General features: G+C 41.4%; 1 protein-coding gene across 2 annotated transcripts in view; it reads left to right on the plus strand.

Moving 5' to 3' along the window:
- loxl2b (lysyl oxidase-like 2b) overlaps window positions 1-27,594 on the plus strand; it is a 56,999-nt gene that overhangs the window by 7,135 nt on the left and 22,270 nt on the right. For both annotated transcript variants that reach the window (XR_008811948.1, XM_056298878.1), the window contains exons 4-6: window positions 15,576-15,787; window positions 21,228-21,444; window positions 23,705-23,888. Coding sequence is in view for 1 of the 2 variants with exons in the window: in XM_056298878.1 (XP_056154853.1) it covers window positions 15,576-15,787; window positions 21,228-21,444; window positions 23,705-23,888 (613 nt within the window). In the remaining variant the exon portion in view is untranslated. The remainder of the gene's footprint in view (window positions 1-15,575; window positions 15,788-21,227; window positions 21,445-23,704; window positions 23,889-27,594) is intronic.

Below are 27,594 nucleotides of genomic sequence, written 5' to 3' on the forward strand. Positions count from 1 at the left end.
TATTAACCCTAACATGCATGTCTTTTCTGATTGAGTATTATACCTAACAATCCCAGATCCATTTCCATATACACTACCGTTCAAAAGTTTGGGATCACCCAAACAATTTTGTGTTTTCCATGAAAAGTCACACTTATTCACCACCATATGTTGTGAAATGAATAGAAAATAGAGTCAAGACATTGACAAGGTTAGAAATAATGATTTGTATTTGAAATAAGATTTTTTTTACATCAAACTTTGCTTTCGTCAAAGAATCCTCCATTTGCAGCAATTACAGCATTGCAGACCTTTGGCATTCTAGCTGTTAATTTGTTGAGGTAATCTGGAGAAATTGCACCCCACGCTTCCAGAAGCAGCTCCCACAAGTTGGATTGGTTGGATGGGCACTTCTTTGAGCAGATTGAGTTTCTGGAGCATCACATTTGTGGGGTCAATTAAACGCTCAAAATGGCCAGAAAAAGAGAACTTTCATCTGAAACTCGACAGTCTATTCTTGTTCTTAGAAATGAAGGCTATTCCATGCGAGAAATTGCTAAGAAATTGAAGATTTCCTACATCGGTGTGTACTACTCCCTTCAGAGGACAGCACAAACAGGCTCTAACAGGTACTATTTAATGAAGATGCCAGTTGGGGACCTGTGAGGCGTCTGTTTCTCAAACTAGAGACTCTAATGTACTTATCTTCTTGCTCAGTTGTGCAACGCGGCCTCCCACTTCTTTTTCTACTCTGGTTAGAGCCTGTTTGTGCTGTCCTCTGAAGGGAGTAGTACACACCGGTGTAGGAAATCTTCAATTTCTTAGCAATTTCTCGCATGGAATAGCCTTCATTTCTAAGAACAAGAATAGACTGTCGAGTTTCAGATGAAAGTTCTCTTTTTCTGGCCATTTTGAGCGTTTAATTGACCCCACAAATGTGATGCTCCAGAAACTCAATCTGCTCAAAGAAGTGCCCATCCAACCAATCCAACTTGTGGGAGCTGCTTCTGGAAGCGTGGGGTGCAATTTCTCCAGATTACCTCAACAAATTAACAGCTAGAATGCCAAAGGTCTGCAATGCTGTAATTGCTGCAAATGGAGGATTCTTTGACGAAAGCAAAGTTTGATGTAAAAAAAATCTTATTTCAAATACAAATCATTATTTCTAACCTTGTCAATGTCTTGACTCTATTTTCTATTCATTTCACAACATATGGTGGTGAATAAGTGTGACTTTTCATGGAAAACACAAAATTGTTTGGGTGATCCCAAACTTTTGAACGGTAGTGTATATATATATATATATATCCATTTCTAACCATATACCAAAATTTAACCATCTCTAATCTGATAGTGCTAAAGTGGGTGATCAGAGCGGATATCCTGAACCTCTTCATTCATGCATCGATATGTTAAAATGCATTGTGTGCATGTGAGAGAAGCTGATTGGATAAGTTGACATGTAGTCTTGCAAGGCCAGACATTTATACAAATATATGTGTGTATTCTCATCACAAAGTGGCGCTGTGAGACTAGATGGCATGCATTGTGTACATGTGACATAATGTTGGCGATGTATTTTGGGAAGTGCAAACATGTTTTATATGAATGTTTTGTCTGTGAGACTGGGCTGGATTAGGAGAGCAGCATCTTTATTGAAACAGGACTATTTCCCTCTCATAACAGGGTACAGGCTACAATAGCTAGCACAGTGTTTAGCCAGTCAACCCCAAATGAAACGCTTATCGAGGTGAAATATGAAGCCTTACGTATACGTGCCACTGACCTTTGTCCAGATTCCTCTCTGTTTAATACTTTGTTGTCTGTCATTTGCCATTGTTGAGGTGAAAAGAATAGTTATTGGTCTCAAGACGTGCAGTTGTTGTCCCCAAATTGACCAAGATGTGTAAATATAACTGCTGAAAATATAGCCTGTGTGTACCATATGAACTGTTGTCTCCTTGTGGCATGCAGTGTTTATGGTTTATGCATGGATTCCAGTTAAATTTAGCATTGTCCTTCACTTGACAGGACGGTAAACAACACAGAGGGACATTTCCCTCAGCACAATATCTACTGTTGCATTTCTCTCTGCATTGGTGGGTGTTTTTTTTTTTCCCCATGTTTTGAGGTAGCCTGTCCTTCCTCAGCATGTCAGTTAATGTGGAGATGGGGAGGAAAGGATTTTTGTGAGGACCGACCTGTGATCATGTGCAATGTAATGCAATGCATTCCATCTCAAAACCAACTTCAACACTGAGAAATTCCTGAGTTTATGAAATGTGGGTTTTGGCTGTGCCCGTATCCGTGCTGGTTTAACAGCTTGTAGTATTCATCAATGTAGACTTTATGTAGAGTCTCTGATGCAGTGAAGTTTCCCCCTATGAAGTAAGACCAATTTTTGCAGCCGGCCATGTGAGCTACTAAAGACAAGGTAAAGCACGTGTTTGAAGAGCGACCAATGAAAGAGCATCATTCTTAGCTGTTTTTGGGAAAATATCCACTGTTCTGGAGCAATTGGCCATACACTGGAAGTTTACTGGAGTGAATATTAGCAGTTAGGTATTATCAGAGCTGTTGTTACGTCTATAGACTTGTTGTATCAATAACCATTTCATTTAATGTCTTTAAAGGGAAAAAAAAGATTAGAAATGTGTCTGGGATCTCACATTTCCTATCAGCCTATCTAATCATAATTAGAAAATGGATGTTTTCCTGTCGGCGCATGCTGGAATAGACTTCATGACCCTGAATTGACATACAGCCAATGAATGAATTTTTTTTCCATTAAAAAAATATTGTATAGAACATGATTCATTCAAGATATATATTGGAAAAGGCACAATACTGTATTTAAAATAAAATTTAAAAGTCCAATTTCAAATAGTTTTTTTGAAAATTTTGATTCTTCTGTTGAGTTTTAATGTGGACTATCATAAAGAATTTGGGCTTTGGTCTCTGTTTTGCTATGAAAAAAATGCGCCAGATGACAACAGATGCCTGTGGGCCAGACCTCACCTGTCCTCACAGTATTTACCTTCATTAGTTTTCACTCTAAAGGGATCTTCCAGAGATATCATGCTGGGGCAGGTACCAATAAGGAAGACAAAATTTATGTTGTAATGGAGCAATACCTCTTCTTTCTTTCTTTTTTTTAATTTAATTTTTATCTTTCAGTTTTTTCCATCCTATTTTATTTCTCTTGTTCTCCCCCTCCATCTCCCCCTCTTTCTCTGTATCTGTCGCTCTCATAGGTAGTTTACAGGGAACCATAAAAACACCCCCATCAGACATTTACTGTTCCCATTTTCCCTCTCTTTAGTCATTTTTTCCTCTTGGGCCCGAAGGTTGAACCATTCGCACTATCCACTTTCTCCTCAGTAAACCTCCATGTCACAGTAGGATGTCATAAATTGCCTCGTCAACACTTGACATGGTGATGTCATAGTCTTGGCTTCATTTTGTGGTTGCCATCTTTTCCAGGAACTGAGATTAATCTCAAACTAATGTATTTGTTTTCACATGACTGATAGATATTTGTGGACCTATGTAACCGTTGATGCCCTGAGGCACCACATTCCCATTGTGGAATGTTATGGAGGATCGTCGACTGACATGTTGATCTTACACATGGATTCGATACTGATTAATTTTTATGTCTGCTTCATTAAGGCAATGAAAATGTGTTTCTACATCTTCCATAACTAGCCAGTTGTTATACCACTTTCTTTATAAGGTGTCATGTAATTTTACATCGTCATCCTTCTACAAACACCTGTGTACTTTCTAAGATACTTCTATAGTTTTGGGCTCTTGTTTGTACTGGCAGCGGCCCCTTGACAAGCAGATGGCTTCGCCAACAAACCTAGAACAAAGGAGTGAGGTCTTTACACTGAAATGTTCCCAATACTTATGCTAAATAAAATAAGTGTTGGCAGACCTCACTGCTTTGTTCTATGTTTTGTGATTTTTTTTTCTTGCACCTAAATATTTTTTCTGGATGTGCACACACTTGGTTCTTCGCCAACAAACCTGCTGACTTTGTAAGTTAATTGTGTTTGCTGTGTATCTGTTTTGTATCTGTTTGAAGTATCTCTTTTGGCTGTCTGCATACAGCCGTTGCCAATTTGATGTCCACATTTGCCTGTGTTGGACCCGCCTTTGCATCTGAAAATAGTATTTAAAACCAAGGCCTCTTTCTCTTTGTTGGAGAATCAGGCCATGATTTTGACCCTTTTCATTTCTTCCTGTCCAATATTGCCTTTATGGCATTTTCTTTAAGACACTTGCAAACAAACATTGATTTATCATCTTGTCTTTAAGACCTGAATTTAGCAGAAAAATAATGTTTTGCAAAATGAGTATATATAAAGATGGTGTATCAGGGAGTACCAATACTCAGCAGCTACAGTGCTCACTGCATTCAAACCTTGCTAAAACATTTGATTCCATGTATGTCTCTCATATAAGCTGAATTCTTTTTGTTCATGTCCCTGTTCAGTATTGTAGTTACATCTGCTCATTGCCATTAAGAATTGCATTAAGGCAATGCAAGACAGAGGCCTGACATATTCTCATATTCTCCTATGACTCCCTTTGAAAGGAACTTGTTATATGGTTGAGAGGTTGCATGCTGCCTTGAGTAACAACAGGAGTGATGTCAGCTGAGTCTGACTCTGCAAATTATTCTTTAGAATACTGCCTTGTTTGTCAATGGAGGCTTCCTCCATATGATAATGCATGAGACAATGGTCTTAAATGACATTATTGAGAAACAAATACAAATACATCATCAACATCGGTGGTCACTTGGGGTCGAGTATGATCGTCCTCCCACTGGGTCTTCAGGTGGGCGTAGAGGCTGATCCTGGAGCTGCATAATGGGAGGATGCCTCAATGTGACAGCTTTTTACGTGGTGTGGCTGATGTGCCTGCAGCCACCACACGGTCCTTGGCAGGGAGTGGCCAGAGTCCAATGGCATGGTGAACCAAGACAATTGGGGATCACCCTCTGTTGCAGCCTTCATCCACCTTCACTGCCGTTGTGACCTGGAGACATCTTCTGCCAGTTCCGCCGTTGAGGTCTTTGTTGGATCACACTTTGTCTGGAACCTCCTCCCCCTTGACCTATCCACCTTGGGTGACCCTACCAGGAGCCAAGCTCTGGATGGCATAGCTCTTGGGATCATTGGTAAATGCAAGCTTCTCCACCACGGCAAGGTGGCGATCCAGGAGAAGACATATCACACTTTCTCAGTTCATGGATCCCTATTCTGACAATGTAATTTTGCAGCTCACCCGTTGGCCAAATATCAACATCTCTTTAGTGGATTTGTTGGTGTGTTGTGATATAAACAATATCAGCTGTGGCACATTGGTTTTCCATATTGTCATTAGACTTTACAGTGATGAGAAGTCCCAACTTTGTAAAGCTACCAGTTACATAGGGAGACTGGCTGAAACAATTGGGCTTTTTACACAGCCTTTTCAAGGCGGGAACATTGCGCCATTGAGCCACCTCGCCATTCTGTGTAAAAGGTATTAAGACGGAATGGGGGGGGGGGTCATTGGTCATTGTTGTTCCCGCATTAAGCCGGCAACGGAAGTAGTCATAAAGCCAAATTGATGTCTTTGTAAAAGGGACAGCCGACGCTGTTGTGTTTAGTGTTGGGCAAGTTACTTTCTAAATGTAATGCATTACATATTACTAGTTACTTTCATTTGAAAGTAATAAGTTACTTGACAGTATTACTGTCTGTGTCAAGTAATTCATTGCTGATTACACTCCTTTTGCGTTACTTTAACCAAAATAAGCGTAGAATTATGAATAGACATTATGAAATGGAAGAGGATAATGTTGTTTCATAGTGGGGAGTCAAAGCACAGAAGCTCAGGTTTATTGCAGTTCATTACAAACCCAGTGATGAACAATATTGTATAGCCTAATGAAGTTATAGACCTAAAACATCTTCACCCTGGAAGGAGTTTTCCAAAAGGTCCTTTTTCAGTGACCTAAAATGCAATTTGTGTGTGGATGAATGGCCAAAATGCACAAAAAAGCTAAGTTTTCAAAAATATCCATATATATTTGGACGAGGCATTATGCTACTACGCTGATCATGGAAGCCGAGCACACCTGTGCGGGCGTCTGCGCTGCTGATCTTTATTTTTATGCGACTGGTCTAATTTTTCTTCCTCTATGTGTGGCTATGTGGCCCTCCATCAGGAGTACAATCTGTTAAAAAATAATTTAAGTAAATACCTCACTGTATCGGAGGCAGTGTGATGCAGCAATGCAACCTTGTTGGGTTTTTTTTCATTACACATTAAAATAAATCAATGTGTATCCATGATCCTATAGTCAAAATTATCTAGTTAATTAATTCAGTTCTAGATAAAGAATTTGCTACTTAAGTTACCTATTTTCCAAAGTAGGCTTTTTGAAAACTCCTCAGAAAACACAGCTGGCACGCACCCACACGCAACACAGACACAGTAGGTGTACTAACAGGTAAACCGCGACTAGATTTAGAAAGCAGCTGTTTTGACATTGCTTCCATTAACAGCAGTTTTCAAACCCTGGTTATTTATACAGTTAAATAGCGGCAATTTATTTATTTATTTTTTATATGAAATAATTACCTAGCTACAATCATTGTTGCCATGATCACTGGAAAGTCTAGGCCTGACAGCCCTTATAAATGGGCTTCAGTTACCATGAGTCTTCATTACGCCTAGGGTTGGGCATCGGTCGGATTTTAGCGATTCTGGTTCCGATTTTGCTTTTCGATTCCGGTTCTTAACGATTCTCGATTCCAGTTCTTTGAGAGGTGGGGTCAAAAAAGGTCAAATTTTTATTTCACAGGAGAAAATTTTATTTACAAAAACTTTATACAAGCTATTCTGTTTTAAGAATGGATCATTCATGTGAATGTCTCATTCTTATGTGTACATTTACAACAACTGTCTTCACACAGGAAGATGAAGAAATAAAGACAGTCACACCCTGGTCCGGACTACCAGGTTTTGAACTCCTTGAATTATAAACAGATCTGGTTTAGAAAAATTAGCATACTACCTTCTCAGCCTGTATACACGAGCGTTCAGCACAGAAAAAAAACACATTTCAGTATTTCCATACAGTTTATTGCAATTCGCTCATGTGTAAGTTGTTTGCTGTCTTGTTGTTGCGAATAAGACAAACGTTATTAATTTTCACCTACCCAATTGTGACGAGGTGCTGCTTGCTGTTGGCTCAGGGTTGGCTGAAGAGGACGCTGAGGCTGGAGATGGAGACCGGTGCAATGTATCAAACACGGTACGCTGGTTAATTTGTACACCGTGTAGGTGAAGGTGTTTGGCTATATTTGTTGTGCATCCTCCCTTGCACGAAATAATTTTGCCACAGGCGTTGCACTGTGCCAACCCTTCATTTTTCAAGGCAAAATGAAGCCACACCTTCGACCGCCGCTTGCTCTGGTCCATGATGGCGCACATTTAACTTGCGGAGGCGGAAGCTACGGAAGCTGCCTGCCGCCACCACAGAAACTGAAACTAACTTTAGCACGAGTGAAATTTATTTAGGAACTGACAGACAGAATCAAAATTTGAATTTCTTAACGATTCCTTTGGAATTGGAATTTTGGAACCGGTTCCAATTTTGAACCACCGGTTCTCGATACCCAACCCTAATTATGCCATTATTGCGCGATCTCTGTGTAAAAACACCTAATACGTCAGGTTTGCCCCAAAGGTCACCTAGCAGATTTATATTTGCATGTTATGATGTCAGTTAAACTACTTGAGCTGCATTAAAAGTGGTTAATTTCTTCTTAATCTTTTGCAAAGTAAGATCAAATTGCTGTTAAGGTTTTTGTTTTTGCCCTGGCCTTGTTCAAACAGCTGTTTTACATTTGTCAACAAAGTTCCTTTTAACAGCAAATGAAACAAAGCTGTTGAGCACATCACATCCAGTACGTTCTGTAAACATTATCTTTCGTAATATATTGTCCTCAATGTGTTGTGTGTTGAGGCAAACATTAGTTCTCAAAAATGGGACCATCAGGGGTATACATCCAACATGTTCTCAAACTGCATGCTTGAAATTGTCATTGGGAGTTGTAACTAGCAAAGCAGCATCAAGAATTCCCATGGCCTATTTATGAGTCTTTCTCATAACCTATCTGTTCATAACTAACCTCTTAGAGACTAGTTGTACTTGTGTAACTTTACGATGAAAAGCATTCACAGCTCATTTTTTAAGGACTGTCTCCAGAAAAGAGCGTTGTTGAGAGCTCTATTGAAACCATATGTGTTACTTCAGTTCAGCCAGCTGAGATACTTGAGTGCTGTGCTACACGGAGGAAGTATGAAGTCACAGTTTGGCCATGAGTCACGTGAATTTCCGTGGACTTTAAAACCAAACACCCAGGGCCAAAACTGAAAAACCGTAGTCCGGTTTAGACTTACTACCTGTCTCTGGAGAACTCCCCTCAAACTTATATGTCAAAACACATGAGTAGGTTTAACCTGTGCATCTGATTCAGAAGGAATAGAATAAATGAGTAGAAAGGACTGAAAGGTACATTGATATTAAACACACTGCTGCTAAAGAACATATTTCGCTGTTGCAGGGGCCCAAACCTAGGACACCGAGGGTAAAAGATGGTCTTTGTTGCCATAAAGTGCCCTGATACCCTCTATTCTCTTGGTGTAATTGTTCTCTACTTAATTATAAGGGATTCAATTAGATTAAAGTGTATTTAAATTTGATTATCCACCATTGGCACATTTACTCATTGCAGTAGCAGGGAACACAGTTCTGGCAGGGGCATAAAGGGGTATGAATAGACACATATGGTTGTCTAGGCTGTAGTCAAATGAGGCTCAGGGGTTGTTGGGGTTATTTTCTTGCTCAAACGATTTAAACCTTTGCATTATTACATCAGATTTACATGTACATTTCTGTTATTAGAACAAAACTGACAAATACACATGTTTTGTTATTTATGTGTGTTTTGTTCAATTTGTAAAAACAGGATGCCGTATGTATTTGCAAGAGGGATAGTTATATTTGAGAGGTGAATCTGCAGGTTTGTGAAATGGACAAATTAGATAGACTGAGATTCAAACTCTAGAGTTGCTGGAGAGATACACATGTCTATGCGGTTTGTATTCCCTCTTGGACTAATAGATGTCCCCACTGAGAATTTTGGGAGTACTTTTCATTTCATGGTCTCTTTGTCCTTCCTGATAAATCTGACTTTTTGCCTTTATTGCAAATCCATAATGCAATTTATTACACTGGCTGCCCAAATGGTATTTGGGTGAGAGCTGTTTTCATTGTCCAAACTTGCCTTCATCCCAACCAGAGTTGTTTTACTTGCCAAAATTTGATTAACCCTATTGATGAATCAAATGAATCATACTAAATGAGGATGTCTAGTCACACCTGTCATTGAATGTGGTCTTTTCCCAATCCAATAAATTTGATCATGTGTTCTTGTGCAACACTATCTGATCAATATTTAAAGGATAAATGTACCTTGTTTGAACCCAGATGTTGGGTTGTCAGATATTAGTTTGAATCATACAGATTCAGTGTTGGCAAATTTAACAGTTTGCTTCATCTTCTTGCTGGGCTTCAACACAGTCCAATGGGGCAATCGTTCATCCATCTATTATCTGAACCGCTTATCCTGCTCTCAGCATCACGGGGATGCTGGAGCCTATTCCAGCAGTCATTGGGTGGCAGGGCAGGGAGACACCCTGGACAGGCTGCCAGGCCATCACAGGGCCCACACACACACACACACACACACATCCATTCATACCTAGGGACAATTTTAGTACGGCCAATTCACCTGACCTACATGTCTTTGGACTGTGGGGGGAAACCGGAGCCCCCGGAGGAAACCCACGTAGACATGGGGAGAACTTGCAAACTCCACACAGAGGATGACCCGGGATAACCCACTAAGGTTGGATTACCCCGGGGCCCGAACCCAGGACCTTCTTGCTGTGAGGTGACTGCGCTAACCAGCCGCCATGGGGCAATCATTTAAGCCTTAAAAAAACCATGCTATGTCTGACTTATAACCAGGGCGATCATATAAAACTGTGCATTTATGGAAAGGTAAAGCTCTACAACCCATCAGAATTGAAGTCTGTAACACACTTGGGTCACATTAAGTTGTTTTAGCTGACTTTGCCATGGAAAATCATGTAAAAGAATAGATTTTGAAGAAACTCTTGCTCTGCTACTCAATCCTCCCCTGACAGAATCTGACATAGGTTCTGATTAAAAGAGAAGATATACAGTACGAGTTTTCAGACGTAGACTGTAATTATGTGTCCACAAATAGCAACACTTGGTTGTATAACTAGTTTCAAGTGTCCAGCCTTGTTAATGGTAAATTGTTATAAATACTTTTCCTTTTCCAATTACTCAGATAAAGCGATGTTCAACTGCCATGTTAGACCCAGAATTCACATATTGTGAGAGTTCAAGTTGGTACAGATGGGTGCACATATAAAAATTGACTTGAGCTCCACTATGCGGTGGAAGAAGCATGGCCTGTGTAAAAAAGATGTACGTAGCGCCTTTGATGGTACCCATTGGTTTCTGAAGGGCCAATTTGAAGCCTACAGTTTGGCTTCATGCTCGCCACCGTCTTGTCAGTTGTTGGAGCCAGAAAATTCAGATTTGGGCAACAGGGTGGAACATGGGTGGAGATAGGGTGGGACCTCTGCAGTATTCACAGTACATTTACTGCAACCTGTCAATCACTCCAGGACGGACCTGTAATTCAAGGCAGACAAGCCTCTAACATCCATCCATCCATTATCCAAACTGCTTATCCTGCTCTCAGGGTTGCAGGGATGCTGGAGCTATTGGGCGGCAGGCGGGGAGACACCCTTGACAGGCCGCCTGGCCATCACAGGGCTAACACACCCATTCATACCTAGGGACAATTTAGTATGGCCGATTCACCTGACCTACATGTCTTTGGACTGTGGGAGGAAACCGGAGCACCCGGAGGAAACCCACACAGATACGGGCAGAACATGCAAACTCCAGATAGAGGACGACCTGAGATGACCCCCAAGGTTGGACTACCCCAGGATTTGAACCCAGGACCTTCTTGCTGAGAGGCAACTGCGCTAACCACTGTGCCACTGTGCCACAGCCTCTAACATGCCAGTTTTTAATCTCCAATAGCTTCAACAGAACAATAATTTTCAAAATAACCACATTCACACTGTGTGCTAGACTCCAAATTAGTGATTGAGACGCCAACTTTTTTTTTTGGGACCACCCCCCCTTTTTTTTCTCCCCAATCATATCCAGCCAATTACCCCACTCTTCTGAGCCATCCCGGTCACTGCTCCACCCCCTCTGCCGATCCGAGGAGGGCTGCAGACTACCACATGCTTCCTCTGATGCATGTGGAGTCGCCAGCCGCTTCTTTTCACCTGACAGTGAGCAGTTTCGCCAGGGGGACGTAGCGCGTGAGAGGATCACGTTATTTCCCCCAGTTTCCCCTCCCCCCTGAACAGGCGCCCCGACTGACCAGAGGAGGTGCTAGTGGAGCAACCAGGACACATACCCACATCCGGCTTCCTACCCACTCACACGGCCAATTGTGTCTGTAGGGACACCCGACCAAGCCAGAGGTAAAACGGGGATTCGAACTGGGATCCTCGTGTTGGTATGCAATGGAGTAGACCGCTGTGCTACCCGGACGCCCGTGAGACTCCAACTTCTTGAAGAAAAAATTATTGACTCTGTATTTGTAGATAGATGATGGGAGTTCCCTAACTGACTTGCATTAGACCCAAAGTTTTTTGGGAGCCAGTCACCTTGTGGCCATGGTGCAACTGCTATTTAGGCACTTCAGCTTTGGCTTCAGCTTTCAGGTTGCCGCTTGGCACAAAGTCCGCATTTGTCCCTATTAGTCTATTAAATCCTTTGACTGAGTCAGTGTGGGATATAAGTTAAGGACAGATCAGGAGTGGTGAATCTCTATTTGTTTGATTCATAACTTGTTTCCCAGCTGTATTTCATACTTGCATGTTTGCCTTCTGCAGTGTAGATACGATGGCTTTAAATCACTTTGGCATCAGTATTTCAGTCTTGCAACAGTGTTTTGTTCAAACTTGGCCCTCAATTCTGAGATTGATTCAGAGCCTGAGTTGATTCCAGTATGTCACATTCAACACTATATCCTCATCTGGTGCTGGTCATTGGTCTAAAGCTGCCATGTATGAAACGTTCCCTTTGACTCACTGTGCAGGGATTTCATAGCACAGCCAGCGACAACTTATATCAGAACTGAACTGGTCCGAGTTAAGAGCGCTCACATTCATTACAAACCACTACTAATGCAAATATATATTGACCCTGTCCTCCACTGGGAAGATTGTGTTTATAGTTTTGAAGATCAGGAAAGTCTGGAAATTTATGAAGAAACAGTTGACAGTCGTTAGGGCCTTCATTTCATAGATGTCACAAAATATTTAATAAATGACGTCTTTTGTTATATTTTGTTGAAGTTGTAGACAAACTGTTGTCTCCCATGATGTTGTTAGCTGTGTTGTCAGCCATGTTTAGCATAGATCATACTGAGCATTAACCAGAATCCTCAAATCCAGTCAGTAACTTCAGGTTAAAGGACATTTTCAAACCGAAAATCTGAGGAGAAGTTGTCTCTGTGTGCATGAGGTGGGCTGCTACAGATGCAGTAACTCCTCTCCTCCATCTTTAATGGCTTTTCCATTTGCATCACCTTCGTCTTGGACAAGCAGGAGAGCAGGAAAGGCCACTTCCCTAGTGTGTACCAGAACAAGACGCACATGTTGGAAATTTCCATCTTATGTAAACAGGCACATGAGCAATATTTGAGAGTCCCCAAATGGGAAATAGATTAGGAGAAATTAGATGCCTGATGGCGAGGACAAATAGGAAAAGGGGGAAGAGGGAATATGGCGGGTGAGCCTTTTGAAAAAAAGATTTTGCATTGCTTATCTCTCTTATAAGAAGTGTTGATATTGTCTGACTCTTTTATCAACATAAAGTATCACTGTTAAAGATTTACACATTAGATAAATATACCAATTTTTTGGGTTTTTTTGTTTTGTTTTGTTTACCCCACATAGATGAGAAGGAAAGTGTATGTTTTCATATGTTTATCAGGCATTCAATCTGGACTGGGTTTTGAGAACGCTGATGTTTACAGTGATTTTATCGGTTCCTCTGTGTCGTTTGGGTTGACTGAACGGAGATGTTTGGAGCTGCTTATTGGGGGATTCTTTAGCTGTGGATCTGGTTTTAATTGCGCATTCATTGCCTGCATGCATCCAGCTCACTTCCTGCTGTATTGGGCAGAACTGTCTTAGAAAAAAAACTGCCTTGCCAGTTTTTGGCTCCATCCTACCTTAGGTTTCATCTGTCTGCTACTGAGGTCATGTGTACCCACACAAGGTCACCATCACCACATTTCCTGTAATTATCATGTTCCATGAGCTCAGTCGTTGTGCAGTTTTACATCTTCTTCATTCCAGACCCCTCTGCATCTGACCAGGCTGGTTAATGTGGTTCACTACAGTATAAAATAGCAGAGGGATGATTTGCAGGTTTTGCTGTGGTGACATGTGCCCTTCCAACAAAAGGCAAACAGCAATTTAGAAACCCCACCTTATAATTTCATTTATGGATCTTTGTTGTTTTTTGACTGATATACATCTGTATTAGCCTATCTGCTGAGAACAGCAAAGACCCCCCGAGCCTGACTGAGCTTCCCCCCGCACAGCGTGCGCTGTCACGTACCACAAGAATGTGTGTTTGGTCTGTGGTAGAAAAAGCTGTTTATTTAATCCATACAAAGAGTCACAGAGGAAGGACTCCAAGTCGGTTTTAACTAATCTAGTTATGATAGTTGTGCTTAGACACTAAGACTACCTTACTAGTTCAACAAGATTTTTTATGCTTCTCTCAACTAGTTTCTTGGTAACAATTCTTGCATTTGCAAATAAAAAAAAATAAAAAAAATGTGCATACGTATATCGTATTAGTATGTATGCATCATGTTGGGAATTTTAGTCTTATTTTGAAACACATCGCTGCCGTGCAACTCGTTTATTAAGAGGTGACTGCACGTGCACAGTGGCTGTTCAGAGTCTTTTACTGGAAAGTGAAGGCGGGTGATTGTGCCTGTTATGTATCATGGGAAATGCTAATTGCTGAGCGAAATAATGCACGGCCTGTTAACACTTTATAAAAGTGAACTGACCCCTCGGGCCAGACTGGTTTGAAAAATGCAATGGAACCATTTGTGACTGATACAAGAGAAAGTATTAGTTGTAGTATGGTGTATTTCAAGATCCAGAAAAGCATTAAAATTGTATATCCAAATATGTTTTTGGAACATATTCGGACATATAATAAAAAGTATTTTGAGATGTCCGCGTGCAAACACACACACACACACACACACACACACACACACACACACACACACACACACACACACACACACACACAAAATTGTATGGTGTTGGGCAATATGGAAAATTGGTATCATGATAAACATAGGGAATTTTGCATGTGAGATATAGTATATATACATATATAGCGTTTTTCTTTTCAGAAACCGTCAAACGTGTTGATAAAAGTACTCAACTAATGAGGAGTAGAATATCAATCATCATCAGCTGCTAATGTGATTCAACAAAGCAGCTGATGAGTGCGCGACGCACGAAACAAGCTTGTACTGCTATGTATCAAAAGTTGTTTTCCTACATCTATATATATATATGTGTATGTATGTATATATATATATATATATATATATATATATATATATATATATATATATATAGTTGAGCACTCACAACACCATTGATGGTCTCGGAAAGAAACCCTATATCACATCCTAAGCTGTCGGTTTGACAGCTGGTGATTTCTTGTTGCATGAAACAGGCTTGTACTGTCTCATATAGAGTTTACTTGACTAACTGGATTGTTTTGCTCCTTATTTGTAGAGCATGTTCCCTACCATTGAGTGCTTCTTTTAACAAAGCAATATCTGCTTACGCCCTGTGATGGCCTGGCGGCTTGTCCAGGGTGTCTCCCTGCCTGCCTCCCAATGACTGCTGGGATAGGCTCCAGCATCCCCCGACCCTGAAAACAGGCTAAGCGGTTCGGATAATGAATGGATGGCTGGATATCTGCTTACATATGCAGATGAAACCAACTGAGGTTCATCAGATTGAATTAATTTGCTAATGTAAAGTATAATATTAAAAACTAGTTTCCAACTAATACTTCTTCAAATATTTCAAACCCCATTTTATGAGAAATTGTAGGTAGTAGTTTGTCATTATCGTTAACATGAAATAGTTGTGTGTATTGATAATTACAATACAGCAGCATCTGAATATCATCCCGATGTTAAAGCACTGAAAGGCAGTTAATGATAATATTGATTTCTTGCCCAGTCCTAATGTATTATTTACATATACAGTGGGTTTACACCACAAAGACTCATTTTTTGAGACTTATAATCAGGAATTTTACTTTTATTCTTTGTTTATAGAATTTAAACATCCAAGTGGAGGACGCGCGCATTCGAGCCATCCTTTCGTCATACCGTAAGCGTATCCCTGTGACGGAGGGCTACGTGGAGGTGAAAGATGGTGGCAAATGGAAGCAGATCTGTAACAAGGAGTGGAGCCAGCTGAACAGCAGGGTCATCTGTGGCATGTTTGGCTTCCCTGGTGAGAGGAAGTACAATGCCAGGGTCTATAAGTGAGTACTGCTCTGTGTGTGTGTGTGTGTGTGTGTGTGTGTGTGTGTGTGTGTGTGTGTGTGTGTGTGTGTGTGTGTGTGTGTGTGTGTGTGTGTGTGTGTGTGTGTGGTCTAATGAAGCTCATTAACATAAACATCATTACATCCCCTTTCCAAACAGGTCAATATAACATATTGCATAACCATAACTCTTATATATAACATATTACATAACCATAACTCATAGCACTTCAAGTGTAAACATTCTTAACATTCAAAATGTCTCAGTGTAGCACAAAGAAACATTAAACATAACATGCACTTAAAGTCGCATGCTGTAAGTATGGCATTAAAACCACCGTGGTCTTGAGCTAACCCACACTAATTTAGATGTGTGGAAATTTCTTGATTCTAAGATATGACATCGTCATGCGGACATGGACGATTCTGCATTGATGCAGTGACAGAACATAATCGCACAAAATTACAGTCCACTAACGTTGATTGATGATTTTCCGGCCTTGGCTGGACAATAAAGTTGTAAAGTTAATTTACTTCCAGGCGCAATGTCACATTGAATTGTGGGCTAACGTGTTGGGAGCTATGGCAGAGGGAGGCAGAGATCAGACGCATGTGATTAAAAAAAGCACCCAGTATTTTGAAAGCGGACATCTGGGCACATTTCAAATTTTATGAACTTACTGGGAAGCACGAATCAGACAAGACGCACACTGTGGGTGTGCCTCCATAGCCGAATGGTTACAGCACATGCCACATGGACACACGGTCGCAACTGTTGCTGGTCCGATTCCAGTCGGCTACCTTTGATGCATGTCATACCCCCTCTCTCTCTTGCCCACATTTCCTGCCTGACTTTTCACTGTCACTATCTGATAAAGGCAAAAATGCCCATAAAAAAAGATGGCATGCTTCATGTAAAATTTGCCACAAAAAAAGGCTAAATACTTTGATAATACAGAATGAAGTAATGTTTTTGTAATGTTTATGTACTGAGGTGGGTCATAGAGATACTGGTATTGAAAAGATGCAGCTTTTTATATTATAGACTGTTGTAGTCGGATTTTTGAAAGCACTTTCTAAATAAATGGATTCTGTCGAGTCTGTTCTAACCTTCTCTTTTATTTGCTGGTTCACTTTCATTGAAAAACAGCACCAGGTTAGAAGGAATTGTTAAGATGTGCAGGAAAATTGCAGGCACAAATCAAAGTCAGAGCCACAAAGAAGACTCAGTCAGTTCTTGCTGACCTCTTCAGGTTCTTCCATCTGGTCGCAGATAGAATCTGCCAAGATGCAGGGCCAGTAGATTTAAGAATTCATTGGTCCCTGCTGCTACAGGACTTTTGAATAAGATCATGTAATTCTGTTTCTTTGTGTGAATTGTTTGCATGTTGATTGTTGACGTTGCTTGTATTTACTGCTGGCTGTGCAACAATTCACCTGTTGGGGATAATAAAGATTACCTTGACCTTGGCCTAAATAAAGAGTTCAGATTTGTCTGATTGCTTGTGTTAGTTGATGAAAAAGTAGGCATGTGCAGTAATAGTATATAAAATTGAGGATGTGATACTCTGAGATGCATCGTGCAATCGAATTGTTGACAGGTGACTCATAATTGAATCGAATCTTGAGGCTAGATTCACACCTCTAATCAAACTATATGTCTATGGTATTGTAAGGTCATTTAGATAAACAGTATGCATCCATCAAAAGGATGATGCACAGGGCATCCGGGTGGTGTGGCGGTCTATTCCATTGCCTACCAACATGGGGATCGCCTGATCAAATCCCTGTGTTACCTCCGGCTTGGTCGGGCATCCCTACAGACACAACTGGCCGTGTCAGCAGGTGGGAAGCCGGATGTGGGTATGTGTCCTGGTCGCTGCACTAGCTCCTCCTCTGGTCGGTCGGGGCACATGTTCAGGGGGGTCCTCCCATGCGCTACGTCCCCCTGGCGAAATGGCTCACTGTCAGGGGAAAAGAAGCGGTTGGCGACTCCACGTGTATCGGAGGAGGCATGTGGTAGTCTGCAGCCCTCCTTGGATCGGCAGAGGGGGTGGAGCAGCGACCAGCATGGCTCGAAAGAGTGGGGTAATTGGCCAAGTACAATTGGGAAGAAAAAAGGGGGAACCCCCCCCCCCCAAAAAAAAGGATGATGCACATAGTGTATGACTCCATAGATGATTTGTGGCAAAATCTCCTTCTGCTCTTGGTGTTAAATCCCTCTGATTGCTTTTTCTCCACTTATTTTAGCCATTTCCTGTATCTCCCACAGACCTTAGAAAGAAGGACTCACATAGATAAGAAGACAGACATGCTGTGGATTTGTATCTGACTGGCCTAAAAGAGCATCTCATGTTACTATGGTGGAAATGAAACTGTGACCTCTGAACTCTAGAGGAGGTCAAACCCCAGAGTGGAAATGGGATGTGGTGGTGGGTTACACAAGCTTACACAATTCGGGCTCTAAATAGCTGAAGTCCATATCTAGTATCTCTATAGTCTTTGGTCTTTGTCAGTATGGTACATGTTTTGCAAATATTTAATGCAAACTGACTGGTGTGGCTTCTGTGCTCAGTGATCATCATCAGACCCTAACCTCACCCCCCTTTTTAATTCAAGATTAGTGCGCTCCTCAAAGCAGACATCGGGGATTTTACAGGTGATGAGGAATCTAAATCCTGTTTACATGTCGAGGCCCGCTGCTAAATGGCCACAGGTTAAACAAACCTAACTGTAACATTTCCAAATGCTTAAGTGAGCCCTGACTTCAACTGTCTGCCCGGCTAGGACGTTTCCTCTGCTTAGGTAAGCACAGTAGAGCCCGTAGGCTCCATACTTTCCATCTACGTGTCCGCCTGCTCCCGCTTCAGACCCATCAAACATGCTGTGTTGTTTTTACAGGCCGTCATTTGAATCTGGCTCGGCGTGCAGCCAAGGTCCGCTGCGTTTCTCTCGGAGACCCGAGTTTGCCTCCGTTTCGACGTTTGTACCCTCTATTTAAGCTTATTCAAAGAAACTCTTGGACCGAGGGACCTCTGGTCGAAGTTCTCAACATGTGCGAGGCATTCATGGTTTTCTATGATGAGTGTGTATGTGTGCAGGGTTTTTTTTTTAACTCAAAGTAGGAGACCCTTCCAAGTCAACGTTTGTAGCAGGCGACTTTCAAGTCGGTTGAAAGCGACTACAAACCACAGCTTCAGTAACAACGTGCAATTGCATTTTCAGCTGGGTTAAGTGATTTTGGTGTTAAGTCGTCTTTCACGGCTACTCGACTGAAAAAAAAAACCATTCGGTCATTGCTCACGGAAAGCATTATTTATGTATCACAGCTGCTTTCAAATTGCATTTGCTGGGATGCAAAGCGAGTCCGGCGGGACAGGCTCGGTGTTAGCTTTGGATATTTTCCAGTGAGCAGTGTTCCTTCTGTTGGATCCCAAATGAAAAACAAATGTCCATCTCCGTTGCTTATTTGTTTTTTTTGTTTTTTTCATGTACTCCTCAGATGTTACACAAACACCGGAGGGCATAGAGAACTTCTTGTAGGGCAAATTAAACATGTAATGTACAGTAGGTTTACTACTGAAAAGACAGGAAGCGATTATCACCCCAGTTAGAACCCGCAAGAGCACAATTAACCACACATTACATTACATTACCTTTAAAGTATACATTACATTACATTACCTTTATAGTATACATTACATTACATTACATCTCTGGCAAAATCAACTTAGCGCTGTTCCCTATCAAGCTGTTGTTTGAATAACCTGTCATTTGTGGTGTTATATTTCATTGTCATTAAGCATGACCTCAGCTAGGCTCCACCGTGTGTCGTACACTACAAAAGCAGCCAAGCCTGTTGGAAGTATTTGATCTTTTTTGGATTTTTCCCCCTTTTTCTCCCCAGTTGTATCTGACCAATTACCCCTCTCTTCCAAGCCGTCCCGGTCGCTGCTCCACCCCCTCTGCCAATCTGGGGAGGGCTGTAGACTACCACATGCCTCCTCTGATACATGTGGAGTCGCCAGCCACTTTTCACCTGACAGTGAGGAAGTAGGACGTGGGAGGATCACAGTATCCCCCCCCCCCCCCGAACAGGCTCCCCAACTGATCAGAGGAGGCGCTAGTGCAGCGACCAGGACACATACCCACATCTGGCTTCCCACCCGCAGACACGGCCAATTGTGTCTGTAGGGACACCCGGCCAAGCCGGAAGTAACACAGGGATTCGAACCGGTGATCCCAGTGTTGGTAGGCAATGGAATAGACCGCTATGCTACTTGGACGCCCTAGTATTTTATCTTGTTTTGAATCTCGCAGTGTTTATTTCAAATCCCCAGTAGCAGGTGGGCTGTGTGGGGTGGCACAGTACTTGCACTGCTGCCCCACGGCAAGAAGGTCCTTGGTTCGATTCCCGTGTTGGCACTGGTGGAGTTTGCATGTTCTCCCCAGGCCTGTGCGTGTGCAGTGGCAGTCTGTGTGCACTCTGCACGTTCTCCCTCATGCTCAGGTGTGTTATCTCACCACTAGGGGCCTTTCTGTGTGGAGCTTGCATGTTCTCCCTGTGCTCACGTGGGTTTCTTCCAACATGAAAACAACCCTGATAGAAACATGCAGAACGCTCTCCTGTCTTGTCCCTGACCATGACATGGACGTCCACCTGGACTTGGTCCCTGGGCTGCCCACTGCTCCTGGCTGCCCATGGAGGGAGGACAGCAGGATGGGAAAATGCAGAAGCAAAGTTTCTTCAGCGTGCATGTGTTGTAGTGTGTAGCTGTAAGAGGAACCAAGTTTCTGTTCAACATATTGCTCACAAATCTTATACCCCACTGGCATATATTAATGCTTATTTCTAGAAAGTGCACCTGTTTCATGATAAAAGGACTTTACTCTAAAGAAGAAAGATTACCTTGAATGTTTTGTTTCAATATTTCTTAGTAAAAATTCTTAGTAAAAAAAAATCCGTATAACAAGTGTTATAATCATAAAACAAGTGCACATACTTGAAACGAGCCATATTATTTGACAATGTGGTAAGAACATTTTATGAACAATATGTCAAAATAAGCATTATGAGACTTAAGCAGGTCTATTGTGCAGCAGCCAGTCTTAAAATAGCAGCAGAACTTTGTAAATGTTAAAGATCTGTTTCTCCTTCAGCAAATATTCTCAACCAGTATGTTTGGCGGTTGAGAGAGAACTGTAAAAAGAGAGGTCATAAAGATGAAAAACCTGTGGGTCAGTTAAAAATACACACCTGGAATCCTTAAAAACGACCTAGTAGTTTTCACAAGTGCATGTGTCAAACAGTAGAGGAGGAAAGAAATGTCTCATTTTCAAAACACTTTAAAAGCAGTCCTCAGACGCCCTTCTTGATGCGCTGAATGAGCTCATGTCCATAAAAACATATCCTCTCATCCTTCTCACCTGCTGTCTCCAGGATGTTTGCTCGCAAGAGAAAACCCGTCTTCTGGGACTATTCGGTCAACTGCACTGGTAATGAGGCCCACCTGTCCAGCTGTAATCTGGGTCATGCCGTCGAGGTGAAGTCCAACGGCACCTGCAGCGGCGGGATGCCTGTGGTGGTGAGCTGCGTTCCCGGGAGAGCCTTTGCCCCCACGCCTGTGAGTGGCTTTCGGAAGGCCTTCCGACAAGAGGTACTGCAGGTCTTCACGGGCCCGTCATGTTTCCTTTTCCAAAAACAGATTATATATGCACACATATATCTCACTCTGGATGCACTTCCAACTAAAGGTGCGGTGTGTGAAAAATATGAACAAGTTCACGTCATTGTGCTATGATCCAATATTGATACAAGACTAGTGTCATACATTGTTGTTTTTTCATACTTGTTTACCATCACTCAATCACTCACATGGTAAACCCGGCAGTAGGGCTGTGTATTGGCAAGAATTTGAAGATATGATTCGTATCAAGATACAAGTGTCATGATTCAGTATAAAGTGATATATTGATACTACAAACACTGCAATTCATTGCAATATTTTGTCAGAATAAAAAAAAATGTCACAAAGAAAACACCTCAATATTTATAAAATCAGAATCAGTCATAGCTAGTGACACTGGAACGCCTGCTGTTGTAGTGATTCTGTGGAGCCCTCTTACAATACGGCACCTGCCACCTAGTGGCCAGACATTGAGACTACACAATGAAGTAGTGCCGCCGTAGTCTCAAGAATCAATGCAGTATTTTTTTCAAAAATTGATATAATATTGTGAAGAAAATAGAGTGACACTTAAGTGTATTGGCATTTTATAACACCCCTACCCAGTATCAGTTTATTTCCTCATCATTCTCTTATTGATATTTTGTTTTCTATCAGTACCTGCTGCATGGCTTTTAGTCATCTTCTGTGATGTCATTGTCTAGAAAAATATGAAATGCCGAGCTAATAAATGAAATAAAATAGTCAAAGTCTTCATATAAAATCAATGCATTGGTAGGCTTCAGTTGTGTGACTTTCACATATTGGGTGGGGAAGGAATTGTATTGTTTAGGCATCCTATGGTACTCTGACTGTCAGTACTCACTGGCACTTAGTGAACAGGGCAGCTGTCACTGCAATGGTTGCTTTTATCAAAGTATTCAGTATTTCAGGATCTGGCAGATGGATATGATTGATAAGGATTTGGTTAGAATCTTGCAGGAGGAAACACTATCGCTGGATGAAAATAATGTATCTCCAGAAAAGGAAAGTTTGAATAACTAAGAGGAACGCTAGTTTAACAACTCATTTTCCTCTAGGGTACGATAAAGGAAAAACACCACAAATGCAGGAATGAGGGTTTTCACGTGTCAGTAGAGAGCTCTTGGCAGGCGTTTGTCTGTTTGCAACTATCCTGAATGTCATATAAAAAAGTGTGAGTGTGTCTGCTCTCTGTCACGTATCACGGCTTAGTGCTGGACCGGGTGTGGCCGCAGTGGCATCCCATCCCTCTCCTCACATTCCCTGGCCTGACATGATGAAATACCCATGGTTTATCAAAACTGACGCGTTGTCTCAGAAAAGCATTACTGGCATCTAAGTACAACTCATTACAGAATGTTTTGACGTTGCAAAACATTGAAAACACTCATTTGTTTCACCTTGCAATCATTTTTCCAGAGCTGATATTACTTAATGATCAAACATATTGATTGTTCCCATTATTTTACCTACACTACATTCCTAATCAGTACACAGACACTCTTTCAGCTTCATCAAATGTTATCTCACACTTTGTCTACACAGTGGAATCTGTCACCAGGCCTTCAGTTTTAACCCAGTATTAACAGTTGTATTTCAATTTGTCAGTCTGTAAAACTCCAGTCATTAAGGACTTTAGCTGGTTGCTATCCTTGAGAAAAACACCATCACTTTTTGCTATCGATCACTCTGTAAAAATATTTGTCATGCTTTGCAATGGATAGGTGGATGGAGATCTCATCTGAGAAGAAAATTAATAATATACAGTACTCTCATGTGGTATGAACTTTAATAAAAGTGTTCCTCTCATATGGCATTGTGGCCAGTGGGCCTAACATGAAACCCAAACCACACACAAATATGGTGGCTGTATACCTTTTTGTGAATACTAACAGTAGTAAATTAGACAAAATTACCCCACTAATGTTTGTACTCGTAGACCTTTTCATTTTGTGTAAGCTGTTAATGGCAGTGCTTCCTTCAGTAGCATGTAAACGTGAAAACAGTCTTTTTCTGTATGAGTCTTTTTTTCCTCCATCATGGAGCGAGGCACGTCTAAAATGAGGTTTGCAAACTTTGAGTTTAGATCTCTATTCTTAGAAGATGATCTGTATGAACTAGACTGACCTAAATATGTGGCTTTCTTGTTTTAGTAAGTTTTCCTTTTTTGTCCTTTAAGCCTTTACAATGATCTCTCTCTTCCCTCCAGCAACCGCTTGTCCGCCTGCGTGGTGGGGCCATCGTGGGTGAGGGCCGGGTGGAGGTGTTGAAGAACAGCGAGTGGGGCACCATATGTGATGACAACTGGAACCTCCTGTCTGCCACTGTGGTGTGTCGAGAGCTGGGCTTTGGTACCGCCAAAGAAGCCTTGTCTGGTGGTCAGCTTGGACAAGGTATGCCATTTTTGAGAAATACTGTATCCCAGGAGGGGTGGAGGGGGGAGGAGGTACAAAATGAGTGAGGATTTTTGCACAGACAACTTTTAACTGGCTACCCACATACACAGTTTGTAATTTTACATGAGTTTATGTTTCCTTTAATATGTGTTACTATTGTAAAGACTATGTGAAAAGATCACCCAATCACTCAGTCAATCACTCATTTAATCAATCAATCAATCAATCATCATGGTCCAGATCATAGTCAAATGAGTAATGCTCATAGAACTGAAATACCAAAAGACATGCATGTTAGGGTTAATACTCCTGCCTGTGCCCCTGACCAAGGCAATGGAAAGAAGAACTGGAGTTGGTCCCTGGGTGCCGCAGCTGCCCACTGCTCATATACAATAGCATGGGTTAAATGCAGTGAACAAATTCATTGTAACCTGTACAATGACAAAATAAAGTGGCTTTCATTTTCATTTTTCATTTTCATATCTGTCTCCAAAAGTCGGCTTTTAAGCAGGATGGACAATTTAATGGGCACCATTATTTTAAGTATTTTAAAACGTTCTGATGTCACATCGGCTCAGCAAATGGCCTGTAAGACTGGGAGCACTGGGATGGCGGCTCATTACATCAGGCATTTTTATGGTACGCTGTTGGTCTAATTCATACTGGCTGCCCTCCCAGTCACTTTCCACCATCTTGTCTGCTGAAGTGGATTTCGACTTACATGTTTTGTCTCTTCTGTATTGAAGTGTGACGCCAGTGGAGTGTCTCAGCGTTAAGTCTATATGACTAGCACACATCACTTTTCCAGCTGACTGCACGTCGCCCCCTAGTGGCATTAAAAGAAACATACTGAAACACAGAACTTGCTCATAAATGGTCAAACATGCCTGAAACTTTTTTTTTTGGATTTTTTTTCTTCCCTTTATCTCCCCAATTGTATCCGTCAAATTACCCCATTCTTCCGAGTTGTCCCAGTTGCTGCTCTACCCCCTCTGCCGATCCAAGGAGTGCTGCAGACTACCACATCTCCTCCAATACATGTGGCGTCGCCAGCCGCTTCTTTTCACCTGACAGTGAGGAGTTTTGCCAGGAGGACATAGCGTGTGGGAGGATCACGCTATTCCCCCCAGTCCCCCCCCCCCCCGAACAGGCGCCCCAACCGATCAGAGGAGCGACCAGGACATGTATCCACATCCGGCTCCCAACCATGAGTTGGATTATGAGGCCTTCCTAACCAGGCAGGATGTCTATAGCAAATGTATTAGGTGCAAACCCAATAAGGCTCCCAGGCCAGATGGAGTCCCAGGTCAGGTCTTGAAAAACTGCACCCTGGAACTAACATCCATCCTTCACGCTCTCCTCCTCAGATCATGCTGTACTTCAACAATTCCTGTTAAATGGAAGACATCAATATTCATCCCTGTCCCTAAAAAAGCCATACCCATCAGAGCTAAACAACTGGTCCAAAACATCATCCTTCCATACTTTTTACCATTCTTGGATCCCCTTCAATTTGCATATAAGCAAATGAAAGGCACAGATGATCTATCTATCTATATTACATTTTCTTTCCCTTTGATACCTCGTAGTTGTATAACATGAGGAAAAGGTTATGACTGTGTATCCGAGCATCTGCTTACCAAATGTTTGGGGAACAAAATATGTAGGGTAGCTGTCAGACAGTAACTCTTCCTTTAAACTCCCTCCATACCTCAGACTGCAGTGACATAAACTCATGTACCCGATGAAGAGGTTAGATTCAGTTTGAGTGAAATATGTTCAGTTACTTCTTGCAGAAGGATGACACTTTTGAAATGCTTTATTTATTTGTTCATTTATTTTACCTATGGGAGGAAGTCCTCCTTTTAACCCCTGGAACAGATCAGCTTGTGTCCCATCCGTGCAGCAGGCTTATACACCTACCCTTTTTACATTAATTATTTTATACAGATTCCTTTATATTTAATTCAGTCATTCATCATCAGCCACTTCTGCGGGGTTGGGTCGCGGTGGCAGCAAGCTAAGTAGGGCACTCCAGATGTCCCTCTCCCCAGCAACACCCTCCAGCTCCTCCTGGGGGATCCCAAGGCGTTCCCAGGCCAGATTGGACATGTAGTCCCTCCAGTGAGTTCTGGGTCTACCCCGAGGTCTCCTCCCAGTTGGCTGTGCCTGGTAAACCGGGCACAGCCAACTGGGAGGCCATGCCCAGTTTCAGTGTATAAATCTAAAGGATTTATACACTGAAAATGAAAGAAAGAAGAAAAAAAGGAAACAAATAGACTACTTTTACGTATGTATTTTCATATATGTGTATTTTATTTAAACCCCCAAAGTTCCAAACAAAATTCATATACACACACATTTTCATACCTCAGTTTTCATGATTATCAGCTCTGTTTACAATTCTTATAGTGCTCTTCAGTAGCATAAATTAGATATGTGATTGTTTTGTATGTGTTTCCCCAAACCTCCACACAGTAGGTAATGTATGGAACTATAAAAGAATGGTACAATATATGTAATGAATTTGAATGTCATGTTTTGTGCAATATTTATCTTAACATGATTTACATGTGGTTTCCAGTATAGTTTGTGGTCTATAACAACTTCCCATTTTTTTTCCATAAACTCAGAATCAGATCTGATTTTGTTCTTCTCTGTTTCTTATTCTTCCTATTTCAACATTATCTGTCATAATTTGTACCTGATTATTGATGTTTCATTATCAAAATATAAATTTGGTTTTATTTAAATTTAATGACAACTTGTTAATATCAAACCATCCTTTTAAAGTTTTAAAATCCCTTTCCACCGTATCCAGAAGTTGCTCAAAATCTTTACCAGAACAAAATAGATTTGTATCATCTGCAAACAAAACAACATTTAGCAATTTGGACACATTGCAAATATTATTAATGTACAATACAAAAACAACTCTGGACCCAGCACTGAACCTTGTGGAACCCCACATGTGACCTTCAGCAAGTCAGATTTATCATTTATTTATACATATTGATGTCTATTATCAAGATACGTAGTTACTAAGTCATGCGTATGCTACCCCTCAAATACCATATCTTTCAAGTTTCCTCATTAATAATCTATCAACAATAGTGTCAAATTCCTTTTTTAAATCTATGTGTAGCCCGTGGAATTAGATACCACACAGGACACAATTACTTCCAGGGTTCTTGTAGCTTTAATTTTATTGTTTGAACCTTCGAATGCAGATCGTTTTACTGAGTGCATAAATTCCTGTGTCTTTCGAGCAAACAGCTCATAAATGTTCACAGATGTGGCAAGTTTAACAGAAAAGATTTTAAAAGGAAAATAATAAATACAAAATACGGTGCAAAATACGGCAGTGGACTATGTATGTTAAACAGGGTTTAACAAAGACATGTGGAACTTCCTGAAGATTGTGCAACTTCTCACTCTGTCAGATACCTTTAAACAGAATTAAAATGCATATAAAACCTTTACATTTCCCTTACTACCCAAATACAATGGCATGGTGTGGCTTTATGCACGCCAACATTACGTTGTTATGCCTGCAATGGCGAACAGTGGTCGACGGCTCGCGCCCATAATCACCGAACATCAACTCCAGTAGCGTCTAAATCAAACCATCGTGTCAAATTACCGACATACAATATTGTTTGGAATAATGTTACAGGTATATTTCCCAAGATATTTACACCTA

This window comes from Lampris incognitus, chromosome 1 (assembly GCF_029633865.1).
Source record: "Lampris incognitus isolate fLamInc1 chromosome 1, fLamInc1.hap2, whole genome shotgun sequence".
Classification (NCBI taxonomy): Eukaryota; Metazoa; Chordata; class Actinopteri; order Lampriformes; family Lampridae; genus Lampris; species Lampris incognitus.